This window comes from Mauremys reevesii, linkage group 9 (genome assembly GCF_016161935.1).
Source record: "Mauremys reevesii isolate NIE-2019 linkage group 9, ASM1616193v1, whole genome shotgun sequence".
Lineage (NCBI taxonomy): Eukaryota > Metazoa > Chordata > Testudines > Geoemydidae > Mauremys > Mauremys reevesii.
The window spans coordinates 80,393,337-80,409,383 of record NC_052631.1 but is presented as its reverse complement, the minus strand read 5'-3'; the positions used below and the strand labels follow the sequence as shown (position 1 = coordinate 80,409,383).

General features: G+C 42.4%; 1 protein-coding gene across 11 annotated transcripts in view; it reads right to left on the bottom strand.

The window, feature by feature from the left end:
• The window catches only part of OPHN1 (oligophrenin 1), a 128,756-nt gene that overhangs the window by 6,133 nt on the left and 106,576 nt on the right, over positions 1-16,047 (bottom strand). For all 11 annotated transcript variants that reach the window (XM_039487774.1, XM_039487778.1, XM_039487777.1 and 8 more), the window contains 6 exons: positions 12,438-12,522; positions 12,073-12,131; positions 10,058-10,163; positions 8,041-8,200; positions 2,443-2,590; positions 1,435-1,746 (listed from right to left, as the gene is read on the bottom strand). In XM_039487774.1, the coding sequence (XP_039343708.1) occupies positions 1,435-1,746; positions 2,443-2,590; positions 8,041-8,200; positions 10,058-10,163; positions 12,073-12,131; positions 12,438-12,522 (870 nt within the window). The remainder of the gene's footprint in view (positions 1-1,434; positions 1,747-2,442; positions 2,591-8,040; positions 8,201-10,057; positions 10,164-12,072; positions 12,132-12,437; positions 12,523-16,047) is intronic.

Genomic DNA, 16,047 nt, shown 5'->3' with positions numbered 1-16,047 from the left:
GTGCCAAATACAGATGTCATATAAACTCCCTACTCCTACTCGAGATTCACTGTTTATACATCCCAAAATCGCATTAGCCTATTTTGTCAATGTGTGTACTTCGGACACACTATAGAGATGCAATGTGTTACATTATAATAACATCATAACTTCAAATGCTAAATAGCAGTTTATGTTCACCCACTTCCATCTGTAAAAACCATCCTATTATACCAAAAGCAGATTTCTAATACTCATAGGTAAGATTTATATGAGATCAGTAGTATTATTTAAATTAACTTTATGGTTGTGCTACCAAGCCAAACCTTGTTATTCTTTTTTTTATTATACCCAGGAGTCAACGTTAAGTGTGCAGCCTACTGTTTCCTTTCTAAATGCGAGACTGTGAAGGCTATTAGGTTATGAAAGCATCTAACAAGCAGTGACATGAACACAGGAAGAGCTGTCAATGCACAAATCAATCATCTTTCTTTTTTATAAACAACCCACATCTGTGTCATTGGACTGATCTGTACATCTTGGCAAAGTACCACACCTTCCTTTACCTATTTTAAATGGAAAATGCCAACTTAAATTTGGTCCCAAATTGATTCTTTTAAATTACCAAAACAAGTTGTTTTTTTAATCACATTTGTGCTAAATAGAAATGCTTCTTTGATTTTTTAAAATTCCAGTGGAAACATGAAATAAACCTTTCCCTGCCAGTATGTGGAATCCAAACATTGCAGCATCAAGAACCTAAAAGGGAAACTGACTATAAGCAAAAGTAAAAGTGACTTCATTGATTTTCTTTGTCTGCACTGAGAGAAATACAAAATGCAAGCGCACTGCCTAAATAGCTAAAAGCATTTTGTATATTTCAAATTACTCAAGTTTTCAATATTTAAAGCACTCATCTTAGATGGTTCTGAATAATTTCTATTCACATTTGAATTCTGATTTTACAGAGTCCATTGAGCCACTATGTGATCTCTGAATCTAAAGGCCGAACCCTTGCATTAGTTCCCACCATGTCTAATGCTTCAGAGGACTAGTCTACCATATCAGCATTGGTACATAAAGCTCTGAAATAGCACAGGCCAATGTATGTCCTTTCCTCCAACAGGCTGAGCTTACAAACCCATCTGTACTAAAAATGGGCTGAACGCATGATGATTGGATCTGGATCAGAACATCCTCAGAAGGAGGAGAGTCCAGCTCCAGTGGTCCATGTGAGGGTTTTGATCTCAAGTCCCCTATTGTTGAACTGCATGTAAAGAGACACAGGTTGCAGAAATAGCACTTCCCTCTGCAAACCCCCTACCCCTCCAGTCTGACAAAACGCAAAACATTTGGAGTGCTTGTCACAAAGTTTGTTGTGATTTCTGCAGTGCAACAAGATGGGCGAGAGTTCCATCCGAGGTCAGCTGAGACCTCCCAAAGCAGAAAACTTACCCTCCTTGCTGTATATCATGGGCCTCAGAGTAGGCCTCTTAGCATGGAGAACGGTGGTCTTTAGAGCAGTGGTTCCAGTCACCACTCCGTTTGCGGCCTTGTTGGCGAGCTTAGCTCCCCCATCCTGCAGCTTGGACACCAGCTTTCCTACAACCACTTCAGAGTACTGTTCATGCTTGCTCTCTGAGCCAGGCCTTGGAGGGTCAGCCTCCCCTGCTCTCTGTGTAGGCAGTCTGCTGCGATGTAGTGGCTTGGGGGCTTCTGTGCTATTAGGGATGACGGTGCCATTAGGAGTCTGGTCCTGGCTGTCACCTGTGAACCGAAGGAAAAGGGAATAAATAAATAAATGCTTTAATCGGGGTTTGTTAAGCAACAACTCAGTTCTTTGCTCTTATTTTTTTTGTGGTGCCTCACTTGATTCACCTTAAATTGCCAGTGGCTCAGGCTCATCAAGAGCTCCCTTGGTATCGAGCTTTGGTCAGTACAAGGTAAGTCAATCCTAGGGCTTGAAGGAAGCACTGATCTTCTTGGCTTGACTGCACTCAGTGGCTCAGCACTGCTGGAATCTACACTAGCTCTGCATCTCATATGCTGTGCTAGAGAAGATACTTTTATTTTTCAGATCTGTTAATTACTCTGCACTTTTATCTGTGGAACTGTGAGGCCCTTTCCAATGGAAGAGCACTGTGTTTAACTTAGATCTCTGAAATATCAAGCTATGAGAAAACCCTGCTCCAAAGTAGTTTAGGAGCTGTTGGATCAGAAGCAGCCTAAATGCAGATATTTACTCTCCTTCCACTTTCCTTCCACTGGGGGAAACAAAAACCCCAAACAACCTCCCTTCCCACCCCATACGTTAATGCCCTTGGAAAAGTGCTGCTGCTGCTGCTGCAGTTTCAAATCCATCCCTCCCCCAGTGAGTGGGAAGCTGGGATCCAACGTACAGTGCTGACAAGAGAAATGCAAGAGCTGGAGACTGAGGTGGTGTCAGTGAACAGCTGAACTGACCTTGATTTTCTTCCAGGGAACCACCATAGAAGACAGGTCTTTCCCTCAGCGGGCGCTTGGAAATTGTGATGGGTTTGTGCCTTCGGGCAGCTACCCTGGGAGGAGGCACTGGGGGGGCAGCACTGTCCTCAGGTGGGCTGGAGTAGATCTGTAGGGAAGAGGGATTTAGAAGGACATGATTTCCGTTGATCTTCTGCTCTATTGTTATTTGACACTCACTATACTGGGCCAATCAGGCCAGACTCCTGGGGTTTCCCCTGAGTCAAACAGATTTTTAACTAGAAGACATCATCAAATGGGCTACATTTGACATCAAGATTCAAAGCTCTGAACAGGAAGGAAGAATGGTCTTGGATTAAAAGCACAGATCTAGGAGCCAAGAGACTAAGGTTTCATTCTTGACTCTGACCCCGACATGCATCTGTGATGCTGGGAAATTCAGGTGGCTTCTCTGTGTCTCAGTTTCCCTCTCTAAAATTGGGATTATGTTATTTCCCTCCCTCACGGGGGTACTGTGAGGATGTATTTATTACTATTTGTAAAGGACTGGAAGGTGTTATAGAAGGACAACCTATTACTGTTATCATTGGCTAGGCAATGTTAATCATTTAAATCCAAAAAGAGTCGACTTTGGATTTTTTGCAAAGCTCCTGCTATGTTTTAAGCTCTGCTGATCACGATTCATGCATTCCCTTCCCAAAGGACAGACTGCCACCCCAAAGCCATGTGACTCAAGAGTCCGGTAATAAGGGAAATGCAGCTCACTGGGATAAAGTACACACCTAGAGATCAGTCCTAAACAGTCCAATAAGCGCCGGGTGCAGCTGACCGGGGGAGCTGCAAAGGAGCCAGGTGCAGCTCAGCAATCCTGGAGCTAAGTTTACCCTTCCCCCAGCTTAGCTTAGAGCTGGGTTAGGGTTGCTCTAAACAATGCTGGCTGAATACTTCTCTCCCCTGTCCCCATGGAGCTGGTAGGAGAGCCAGGGATCACTACAGTGCAGCTATGCTCTCGTCACACCATCCTCTCTTCACCAAGGCCAGGTGAGGGGATAGCATTAGGACTGCCAACCGGACACTGCAGCAGGAGTGCTGGAACTTCCCCTGCCCCCTCACTTCCCCCAAGGCCCCACCTGTGCCCTGCCTCTTTCCCCGAGGCCCTGCCCGCCCTTTCCCCTGGAGGCCCTGCCCCCATCCACTCCTCTTTCTTGTTGCTTGCCACTTTTCCCCTCCCACCCACCACCCGGCCCGGGTCAGGAGGGACTGGCCTACAGAGCCGGGGCTGGGAGCTGCAGCCGCCCCACACAGATAGGAGGCAGCCCCGGCTGAGTAGGGGCTGGTACAGGTGATGACCTGCTGCCTCCCCTCCTCCCTTGCCTGCAATAACCAGACTTTGGGTGTCTGGTCAGTAGATCTGACTGGACACTGTCAGGTCCTCTTTTCGGCTGGACTTTTCGGTCAAAAACCAGGCACCTGGCCACCCTAGATAGCATATGAGCTGGCTATGGACAGTCCTACAGCACCTAGGAATTCTCCTGTGCTGGACAAATCCCCAGCTGCCTGCTCGTACCAGCTTTTTGGTCTGTTTGCACCATCAGAGCAGCACAAAGGTGGTGGAGCAGGGCTGAGGATCTGCCAGATGCTGTACTTACGGTCAATACAACCACTGAGCTTTGGGGAAAGCTGTGCATTACTAACTGTGTTCACTAGGCTGCTATGTCTCTTGGTGTGGGCTTTTTTCTAGACAGATTTCCTGTTATGCAGCTTTGCACGCACCCACTTCAAAAACCGAAATGCTAAACTAGACAGTGCTATAAAACAATGCTAATAAAAACATGCCTTTGCACATGATGGCAGGGCATATTAACCAGGCCTCAAAGCAGACAGTTGATGAGAAATTACTAGTTTTGCTGAGAAGAGCTAATTTAATCTTCTGCAGAAATCATTCAAACAACCCCCGCATTAGCATCAAAAGAAACCATCAGATCCATGGCCACTCAGTTACTAATTTGTCTTAAACAATCATTGATTAATAAATCTGGTTCCCTGTCATACCGGTCATCCAGCCCTTACTTCTGACCTGGGCTGGTTTTAATTTAGTTGCTCTCATTTATTCAGGTGCTTTCTTTACAGTTGAAGAAGCATTGATTAACCTTTGGACAGGCTTCTGAAGACATAAAATACTATATGAAGGCTGCAATCCAACTGCCATTGAATTCTTTCCACTGACATTACAGGGGATTAGATTGGGCCCTAAATGCTCTGTTATTGTATAGGCCGGGAATGGATGGCCCAGGGACACTGTAAGGGGATACACAGATGTTCCCTTTTAGATCACTGATCTAAACTTGGCCTGAGTTGATAGAGACCAAAAATCATTACAATCTGACAGTTAGGTGGCCTGTATGGAATGCACTGCTGGTCACGGACAAGAATCCCAATCGTAAAAAATGTCATAACTGACTCTTTTGATAGCAGCATTGGCAGAAAGAACAGAAAATGAATGAAGGCTGGAGACTGAACCATGTTGTCACTGGAGAGGAGACTCTCACTGCGTGGGGACTGCCCGTTCTGCACCTGTTCTTTGTTCAGGGATTTGGGGGGGGGGGGGGTCATTCATGCATGTTTGAGACGGAATAATCACTTTTTCCCCTGCTCCACCACCTTTGTGCTGCTCTGATGGTGCAAACAGACCCAAAAGCTGGTACAAGCAGGCAGCTGGGGATTTGTTAGAAAACTGATTTGTTTCCTCTTTCAAACCAAGAGAAATTCTGTGAGGTCAAGCAAGTGGGATGAGACAGTGTAACACTCTCCAGCTTCTTTTTCCTGAATCTTCTTGGGTCATGAAGACCTGGCAGAATGTATAAAAGCGATGATAGGTCCCAGGCGTCTCAGCAATCAGACTCCCAAAGGTCTAACATACAATACCAGCACATGAGCAGTAGGGAGCATGATCTCTCTCTACTGACCAAGCAAGTAAAGGGATGTAATATTTTCAGTGGCATTAATCGCTTCTCAAACTCTCAGTCAGTTTGGTATAAATGCTGTTTGTTAGGATTGGGCGTGTGCCCCTGCTTTTTTCCATCTCTCTTTGTATTCAGCATGAGTGATATTCCACACCCTGCAGCTGTATGCACACACAGCTGCCTCTCTGAATTCAGGAATCTCTTTCAAACTCCATTCTCTTGGTTCTGGATCTTTTGCCTTCAAGATCCTGTGACATAAAGCAGCTGTTGATGTTTAACAGACTCTGATTCCAGTGGTTCTGTTCTTTGAAGATGGCGATACTTTTTCTCCATCCTAGAATACGAAACGAAGGTCCAGAGTGTTCCCTTTGCCTTGATGCCAAGGAGGTTTCTTTGGCACTATTATCTGCTGAAATATGCCGTGCTGCTGAAATATGCACCTGTCCAAAGCTTTCTAAGATGCTGACACAAGCCCTGCTTGCTTTGTGTATTTTGAAATGAAAATCAAATTTAAATAATTCAGAAATATGATATTGACCCAATCTCAGCATGAGACACTAAAGTTCATACAGCAACAGGAGTTATTTCCAGAGGAACCACATTTTTAATTTAGCTGTGGCATGGAAATTTAAGCTATTGAAGCAATAATTACCCAAACTGACTTAGTGAATTTCCTTGTCCTTACAGTCTTCATAATGCACTGTATAAATAATATATCTATTCTACTTCAAACTCATCTGAAGTATTTGCTTATATGTCAGCTGAAGATATTTTAGACACTGAAGCTGCATTTATAAGCTCAGTCTAATAAAACATTACTAGCTTAACCTTATCATTGCAGAAATTAAAGGCAAAGAAGTGGAGGTCTGTCTTAATTAACATTTCATCCTAGAGCTTGGAGATGGCAGAGTAATCATACATTTTCCCTGGCTCCCCTCGGCAGGCCATTATCTGGGCTGCAGGCTCTATAACACAGAAAAGAGAGAAAGGCCATACTGTAGTGCAGAATCTGAGCATTTAACTTATAATCGACTAGCTGTTCAGCTAAAAGAGCTTCCTAGGGAACGGTTTCAATCAACTGTAGCGAGACCAAGGTGTGTTATTTTCATTGGCTTCTTGTCAATTTCTAAATCCAACTGTCCTGCGGGTACTCAAACCTCCATGGATTTATCCATCCTACCCCAATCCCCAGCACCACCATCTGCTACTCACTTTTCTCTTCTGATCTCTGCTTTACCTCTGACCATACGCCCACCTGCTCAACTACTGTGCTCCTTCACAGGTGACCTACTCTCCCCTCCCCAGAAGTGTATGTGTGGGGGGGTCACTTTTCACTTGTGCTGATCTGTCTCACAGGAACTCTCTCTCCATCCTCCTCAAAGGCAAGTAACTACCTCTCTTAAAGCATGCTTCACAGCTTTCCTCTTCTCGTGTGGCAGACTTCCTCTGTGAAGTATTCTGTGATCAAGGGTGCTAAGTAAAGATAAAGGGCCAAATTCATCCCTAGTAAGTTGTGCTGTTATTCAGGAATGAATCTGATTCTATGAGTCTATGAATACCTGAATACCTAATACCTTGTACTGCATGCTGCAGTTGATCAGTTTTCACGTTTTATTATAAAACTCAATTATACTCTTTCAAACCACGCCCCCAAAATACCAAATGATTAAATTTATACCCAGATATTATTAGTGACAAATCACTAACACATAAGGTAGCAGAGTATTCTACATTCCATCACAAGGGAGAAAGCCATGATCAACATCAGCTTGCTGTTGTGTGTGTGTGTATATAAACACATGCTTTTATACAGCACCAGGCATAATGAGGCTCCAGTCCTGATTGAGGCTCCAGGCCACTACTGTAATACAAATATTAAATAAAGGTCCCATGAAAATGAAAACCTTGGTGCAACTTTAAATATGGAGCTGCTATCAACACCTCCATTATTAAATAATAATAGCGTGACCTCTTTCGAAACTCTGTATCAGCAGCTGGTCCTTTCCGCCAGTTCCACTGTCTAGAGCTTTATGGGCAAAGTATTACTCTATCCAGAACTCAAAAATGCCAGGTGTATGCTGAAACTTGCACTAAAGACCCCACTCCCCCCAATTGGCAGCTCCTCTCTCAAGAGATCACTTTGAAGTGCCACCACATGTGGCTTTCTTCAATTTTTAGTTAAAAAGATCCCTAGCTAACAGGCAATTTGTTTTTATTGATCCTTTAGGAAGTCACTTAAGAGAGAATTCACTTAAGAGTAGTTCTACAGTGACCTATTTTGGACCATGTCAGGTGAGACCTATTGTCCATACAGTTTGGTTTTCTGTCTCCAGTCTACACCAGTTGCTTCAGAGGATAGCAAGTTTCCCAGCGGGGAGTTTCTTCCGTTAAGGCAGTGAGTGCAGCCACTTAAGAAAACCAAGACTTTATGAAGTAACCAAGGAAATTGTGAAGAACATGTGATGGTTACAGCTTTTGGTTCCACTTTGTGCATCTCTGAATAGTACAATGAAAACCATAAGGGGAATCCAGCAAAACAAGCCAGTGCTCCAGACCACGCAGCGCGATGATCCACAAGGACTTGACAGAGCACTAGTGAGCTTCCAAGGCAAATTCTTGAGGTCTGGTCCCATACCTTGTCAAAATGCTCGATGAGGATCTCAACCACAATGTTTTGGAACTTAATATTCATCATGGCAGCGACCGTGTCCTCCTGTGCCCGCATAAGAGTGGGGCCGAATATAACCCCCATGTTGGATGGGGACATCAGATTCTCCCTGCTGTGCTCACACACGCTGTTGACGTGGGCAGAGGAAAAGAAAATAAAAAGGTGAGATTAGAAGACAATGTGAAAGGCCATTTAAAAATTGCAAGATGAATTAATTCAATTTCCTCCATATTGCTAAAGCAGAACTAGTTTTCCAGTGCCCACGAAGCTGGTCATAAAACATGTATCTGGCTACAACAAGCACATTCTTAGTTGGTGCAGAAAGACTGAGATTGTGATGTACTGGCATTGTTATTTGATCCCTTTGAATGTCTGGCTCCTCTTTTAGAAGGATCATTACCCCAGGAATTATTAGCTGTCCGTGCTACATGCATGTTAAATGAACCATTTCTTTTGGAATGATTTATTTAGCCAAGACATGCATTGGGATTTTTTTCCCAAAGAAGAAGAACTGCATATAAGGATGGAATCTCTAGAAGATTTCAGAGAGATCTCTATGGTACTGTTTTTCTGAAAGTGTCATGGCTTTCAAGAAACAGAGTGCTATTTATGTAACTGTATTTAGATTTCAGTGCCATACGCAGCCCCATTGAATAGCACCAACTGTGGAATGATTTATAGACTAATCTAGGAAGAGACCACACAGAATTCAGGTATAGATTTAGAGTCTGAACTTCAAGGGCTGGGTGCAGAGATATTCTGATGCTGAGCTCTGAGTTTTACTTCTGCCACCTACCTCCTATTGGCATTTATGAGAGTTCTGCCAGCATCAACAAGGTAGGGAGTAGGGCCCTTAATGCAAAACTCTGTGTAGGCAACAACAGAGCTACTATTAATAATGAGTCAGCCTGACTGTAAATGGTACCTAAAAAGAGGGAAACCTTGCCCCTTCTTCAGAGAAGTTTTTTTTAAAAGATCATGTCTGCCAAAGGCTAGCGACAACTCCATGTACCAGGACCATATATCCAGCCTTCTTACCCCTGAAATAGATGGGTTAAGACCAACTAGCACCAAGATCTATATCCCCCTTTGGAGCTGCAAAATAAATGCCCACCCAGTGTGGTTTTACCAACCCAAACCAGCCCTGTAAATGTCATGTTTTGGAAGTGGCTCTTCCAGTTTGGCCAAAGCACATCCTTTCAATCTGGAGGCCAGTCCCACCCCAAACCATGTCTGTTACTGAGCAGAACTCCAGCATCTTTCCCTCCTCTAGAGCTTCAGCATGGCTGGCACAATGAGCACCGCCAAGAGCTGACTCTCTCTTGGACTCCTATGTTTAGATGAGGATACCAGGTTCTGCCCCTTGCATCCTCACATTCACTGTGAAAGGAGGGCAGGAAAACAGCAGCTCCAGTGCCTTCACCATCAATGAACTGATCCTCATTGGTACTGAGTGCTCATGACACCAGCTGAAGTCAAACAGAGCCACAGCTGCTCAGCACCTCAGAAAAATCAGCTCCTAACTGGACATTAAGGAGGGCTTGAAGGCTAATGTGCCTAGCACCAATGCTCCTCAAAGGACAATGCACATTGAATCCACAGTACAATAAGTGCATCCAGTATGCACTTAATCTCCAGTCCCAGGGAACAAGGGTCTTAAAACTGCTCCAAAATTCCAGACATAATGTTGTTGCTAATTGGGCTGGCCAGACACTACGTTTACAACTCTGGTCTGTTAGACCATATTATCATATACAAATTATTCTCTACCTGATGCTTCTCATAAAGCAGCTACTGAACGGAAGTGGCAGGTGGACAGGGGAATATCAAATACAGAGATAGGCACACAATTTGGGCAGTATATTCCCAGCTGTACAATAGTTGTCAAGGCTTAATTAATTTGCCAGAGAAACAGGCTGGCTTCTCTGACTCCCTTTTTTTAATCTCTCTGGTTTAATAGGAGTATTTACTGGATTCTGCTTACTTGACCAGGTGTCGTATGAGGAGTTCCAGCATCTCTCTATTCTTCTCAGGTAGTTTATAAACCAAAGAGTGAATGGCTCCCAGCCTGTAATCCAGGTTCTCAGACTCTGGAAAGAAACAAGAGAGAAGTTTTTGCCTACTGCTTTAAAAAAAATAAAAAATCTGTGTTATTCTCTGAGGTGTGGGGCCAGCCTGCCAAGAGCAAATGAGAGCAACCTGGAAGGAGTCAGACTACACAGCAGCAAGGTTATCATCATGAGAAATGAAGTGATGTGGAAAGAGGTGAAATCAAACTTAAAAGGGGTTCAGAGTAGTATTTTTCAACTGAATTTAGTGCTGGTGAAATGTGCTGCATGAACAGAACCAATACAGCATGAGCAGCCGCTTCCCTCGCACTCTGGCCCTAGGTACCTCAACCCAGATCTAGCAAAAGCAGTTCTAGGGCCAAGCGAGCAATTCGGGCCCCTCTGCTGAGACTGTTATCAGCACTGGTACTTAGTACTCTACAGGGGGTAAAATGCACAGGGTTAATAAGCATCCAGTCAAGAGGCACAAACCAACCTGGAACAATTAAATACACAATGCACGCAGAACAGAGTGTGATCTTTATAGCTGGAAAACTTCATGGAGAAGGTGAGGTTCCTGAAGGAGGGCAAGGGAGGGGGTTAATGTTTCCATCTACCCAGCTAGAATTGGTATAAGATAGAAATCTAGTAACTCTTGGCTTTGAGCACAGTCATCTGAAGGAGGAGAATTTCTCTTTAATAATGTTGCTTCTCATTCTGCTAATTTTCTAAGGGCCACAGAGGTGCCAAGCTGCAGTTCCACGGAGCTGCAGGTGCTCACCACCTCAGGTTTGAGCCCAGTGTGTTTTCCCCAGATACAGGACATTTTAAAACACCATTATCTCTTTTATTAAGAAAGTTGCTTAAGTAACTGCATGCCCAGGCTCTCTATATCTGCACTTCTGCTCTAGATGTAATTATTAGGGTGCAGCTACTTTAAAATTATGAAAGATAATTTGCAAAGAGACATTTTAGCAGGATTGATGAAGACCCTGGTTTTAAATGAGTCTTAGATATGGCCTGTTAACATACTCATGCTACTTGCCTGACCTTTGTCAGTTTGGTCTGTTACTTAGCACTAAATGCTCCATCAGAAAAATGCATTTTGCATACTTGAAGGTACTATGGGGTCAGCATTCCAGGACAAATCTCAGTGCCAAAGAGGGACATCTGAGACACTCCATGGCCATTGGGGCCTGTCACTTTATGTCTCTATTTACAATTTTAAAAAACCATAAATCTGTCAGGAAATGCTCCTGCTAGCACAACTGGGCCAATTCGCTTTTTATACATTTGATATAGACACACACACACATATTTTAAAAGATCCCTTCCTCCACGCCCCACCGTGAGTGTATCTGAAGGGATCCCAACCCAGGCACATAGAAGTACACGGTAACGTAAAGGACGATGGGGATGAAATGGAGTCATCCCTTTAGAACGATCCCTTCAAACAAACTAAGGAACTGGAAGTAGGAGTGAGGCTCTATTGTAAGTACAATGGGCCCGCTCTTCAGCTGGTCTACATCGGCATAGCTCTATCGAAGCTTTGCCAATTTATTCCCACTGGGGATATGGCCCAAATGGGTAAGGGACATGATCCTGCAAATGCTGAGTACCCTTGAATCCCACAGCAGTACTGAGCTCTAAGATGCCATTCAGTGATGCACAGAGATTCTCTTACGATTTAGCATCCCAGCAAGTGAATCATCTGATTTTCCTTCCCTATCAGGTCCCACATGGGTGTGGCTGGCTGCAATGACAGCAGCCCCTGTTGGATCCCATACACTGCAAGGCCAAGATGCTCGTCACCTGGCTACAACATGTCTCACTTGAGCTGGAATGCCACATGTGACACATACTCAGCGTTGTGTTGAGCTAGTGGAGCAATGCCATTCTTATGCAGGAGAGGGGCCTGGGGCCTATCAGTAGCAAAGCTGTTGGGACTTACTCGCAGCCGAGACCAGCTCTTTATGGAGTCTGTAGGTCATGACAGGTTCAGCTAGGTTCCTGAAACAAACAAACAAACAAACAACACTGAATTCTTCAAAGAGCAGAAGAGCAGCTACAACTCTGTTATCAATCACGTTGGAAGATGAACGGAAAGGAAAGTCATACTTTCCACTCCAATTCCCATGGATTCTTGAGGCTGCCCAACTGGCACTCAATCCTAATTTCTTTTATTTACATAGTGCTCCAAGTGCACATGGGGTTATTACAACAGACATTTTTTCAAACAAAAGACACCATCTTGGCCCAAAGAGTTCCAGCCCCGCCTGGGGGAGTCAAAAATAAGACAACGAGCGGTGAAGTTACCTGAGGTAGAATTTCAATGAGCTGGTAATTGTCTTGATGTCCCAGTCACTGTTTTGGAGATCTACATCCCCTGGACATTTTGGATCTGGAAGAGGAAAAAGAAAGAGGCAAATAATACAAAATAAAGTAGCTTTCAAACAAAGCCTGATTTTTTAAATGAATAACAAAATTTATGCTGGCAGGATATGCCCTACTGGCAGAGGAAGATACAGTAGCATGTAAGGGACACTGGTGACTCCTCTTGGACAGGTAAAGCACAGTGACAGTGCCGACACGGAGGCTTTATCTTCACTGACACAGAGCTGTGCTTGTTTGGTTTTTTACACTGAGACAGCTAACTTGCAATGTTTATTGCACCATAGAGTCCTAAGTGGTGCACTGACAGCGTTTCCCGAGATGTAGCAAGGTATGGCCCAGCCCTATACCTCCCACCCATGGTGAACTCGCCTAGTTTACTTTGTAGTAAAGCTCTGGGTGGATTTGATTTAAATCAAAATGATTTAAATCATGATTTAAATCATTAGTCAGGTAGACTTGATTTAATCATGGATTTCTATATAAAAGTGCATTCTTGTTGATTGTTATAACCTTCATACATATTCTTCACAACTCAGAGATAGATACCGGTTTCATTTTTAAAAGGTACACACTATACATTTTTAAAGTGATTTAGTTTGAAAACTTTTCAGATTAGTTTTACAGCTATATCAGAAAAGGAATGATTGTTTGGTTATTTCATTTACCAAAGGTAATTGAAGCAGATATTTATGAAGTCATTCGGAGGTGAACTATCTCCAATTCAACAGATTAATCATTAATATTTGGAGGATTTTCTTGCTATGCTGTATTAGGAGGAGAACATCGCCAGACAGACATTTAAATTGTTTTAATTAACTAAAACAGCAACGTTATGTATTCTGGATTTTTTCTTCAATGGCAAACATATAATATTTTAACAAAACAAGCATATGGATTTTTGAATTTAGTTAAACATTCAAATTTTTTAAAATCGGGTTTATTTTAGTTAAAAACAATTTTAACCAAAACAGTTAAATGAAATATTTTTTTTTAAAAAAAACCACAACAAAAATTAAATTGACTATGTCAGCCAGGTCATCAGAAATTTAAAATATTGGCTTCTGCAGCTAACTCAGTCATCTTCACCTTCATTTTCCTGTTTATTCATAATCTGGAAAAGAAAAACAAGCTTTCCTGCTTTTTCAGTTCCGAAACTATTTCTCAATTTGGAATGAATTAGTCCAAAGGAAGAAAATATTCTTTCTAGACTGGCAGAAGAAGCTACTGGTGTTAAAAATGAGATTATCACATCAACAGTCTCTGAATACAAGTGCTTAAGTGACTTCCACAAGTTCACTGGTGTGACTTTCTTTAAAACATCATCAGCAAACATATATTTCTTGAATGGTTCACCCTTAGCTCTGAAGTTTATTATAGTTGGCATTATGGCGGGATGATTGCCGGATGTCCATGTCATAGCCAACTCCTCTTCTTCAGCAGTTAAGGTTTGACCCTGGTACCAAGTATTGAGAATATTTGCAAGAAAATAAGCTGGAGATAGTGCTTGACCCATTCGTTTTTTTTAAGTTTCTAATTTAACTCTGTCATTGCATATTTCTCTTTTTAAGGTCTCACTCAGTTCCTTCCAAATTTCAACAGCATCAGCAATAAAACAGCTATTTCCCTGCATTTTGTTCAAGGCTACAGAAATAGGCTTCAGGATACTCATAGACTCATAGACTTTAAGGTCAGAAGGAACCATTATGATCATCTAGTCTGACCTCCTGCACAATGCAGGCCACAGAATCTCACCCATCCAATCCTGTAACAAACTCCTAACCTATGTCTGAGTTATTGAAGTCCTCAAATTGTGGTTTGAAGACCTCAAGCTGCAGAGAATCCTCCAGCAACTGACCCGTGCCCCATGCTGCAGAGTGTTCAACATTTCTCTTAAGTCCAATGTTGAGAACTTTGGCAGTGACAGTGCCATCTATTTTTTCATGATTTTGTTCACAAACTGTCATCAGATTAGGCCAGTTCTTGATACAGTGCTCAAAGCAGTCCACTACTGAATTCCATCACACGTCTTGTGGGAGAGTTAGTTTGGTTCTTCTCACTTTTTTCAGAGCAGCTGCTGCAAAGTGGTTGTTACGGAAGTATTTTGTAATTTCAACAACATTAGCCTTTATTTCTGGAACACCGAAGTCTTTGGCTAGGAGGTGCATCAAATGAGCACTGCAACCGTATTTTATTAGCTTGGGACTCTTCACTCTCTTCTAAATAATTTCTTCTCGTCTTGGATACATTTGCAGCATTGTCTGTGACCAAGCTGCATACTAGACATTTGAATTTTTTTCCCACAGTTTGTTATAGCTTTTACTGCTACTTCTTGTAAGTATTCTGCTGTGTGGGCATTTCCTGATGTATCTTCCTGATGTAAGGAAGACATTCCCTTCTTCTGTTGTCACACAAGCACATACAACAAGATCATTGTGGACATTGCTCCACCCATCAATACTCAGGTTAACAATTTCACCCTTTAGACCTTTCACACACTGCTCAATTTCTCTTTCATACATTTTATCCATCAATTTGCCTGCGAAATCTGCTCTGTTGGGTGGACAATCCTGGTCTTAATGACTGAACCATGTTAATGAAGAGTGGGTTCTCAATCATTCGGAAAGGAGAGTTTGTTGCATAAACAAACTGGGCAATTTTTTCATCAATTACCTCTTTTTGTAATCTGCTGGTTCTTATCAAAAACTTATCTCTGCTTGTTTCTGGATTATGGAGATTTTTTTTCTTTTTGCTACAGATGATAGATATACTGTGGCTATGTGACATACGTGATTTGACTGAAACATTATCATTGGCAGATAAAATGATATAGAAAATGATGGTGATCTTGAAGGTGGATAGTCTTCAGAATCCTGTATGTTGAGGATGGATTCTCCTAAACAAAATGAGTCAATGAAGTTATTTAATTATTACCACCATGCTGCTCATCTAGTATTACTCATTGCACTCACTGACACTCATTATTACTTTAAAGTTCAAATTGTAAAAGGAATATCTGCCTATTTCAGCTATTTATTTTTTATCACAACTGCATCTAAAATGATAGTACCATAGAGTAACAAGTATATTTTTTTGTTTAAATATGAGAATTTAAGAATAGTCCAGAAGGAAGACAGGCAGCCCTTAAGAAAGAAGTATGAAATAAAAAAGTTTACCAACCTGAAGATCCTACATGTTCAGACATGTTCCTTTTGTCATCTTCAATGCAGCTTCCTCTTGAGAAGGAACAGTTCTCATGATGTTGTTTCATTCGGGCAACAAGGCCTTGCATTTCTTTGTTGCACTGTTTGCATGTTGCACACATGCCTGTCTTACCCACAAGGTAGAGGAACTTCATTAAAATATTCCCAAACTGGGTCTCTTTTATGGCCTGCTGCCATTATAGGTTTTCCCTTCTAGTGAGAGAATGGTATGGTAGATCTTAAATCAATGAAGGCTACACTCAGAAAGACCTCAAGACTTTTGGAATATGCTGCTCAAACAGTTTCACTTTTGTTTCTACTTCCTGTCCCTC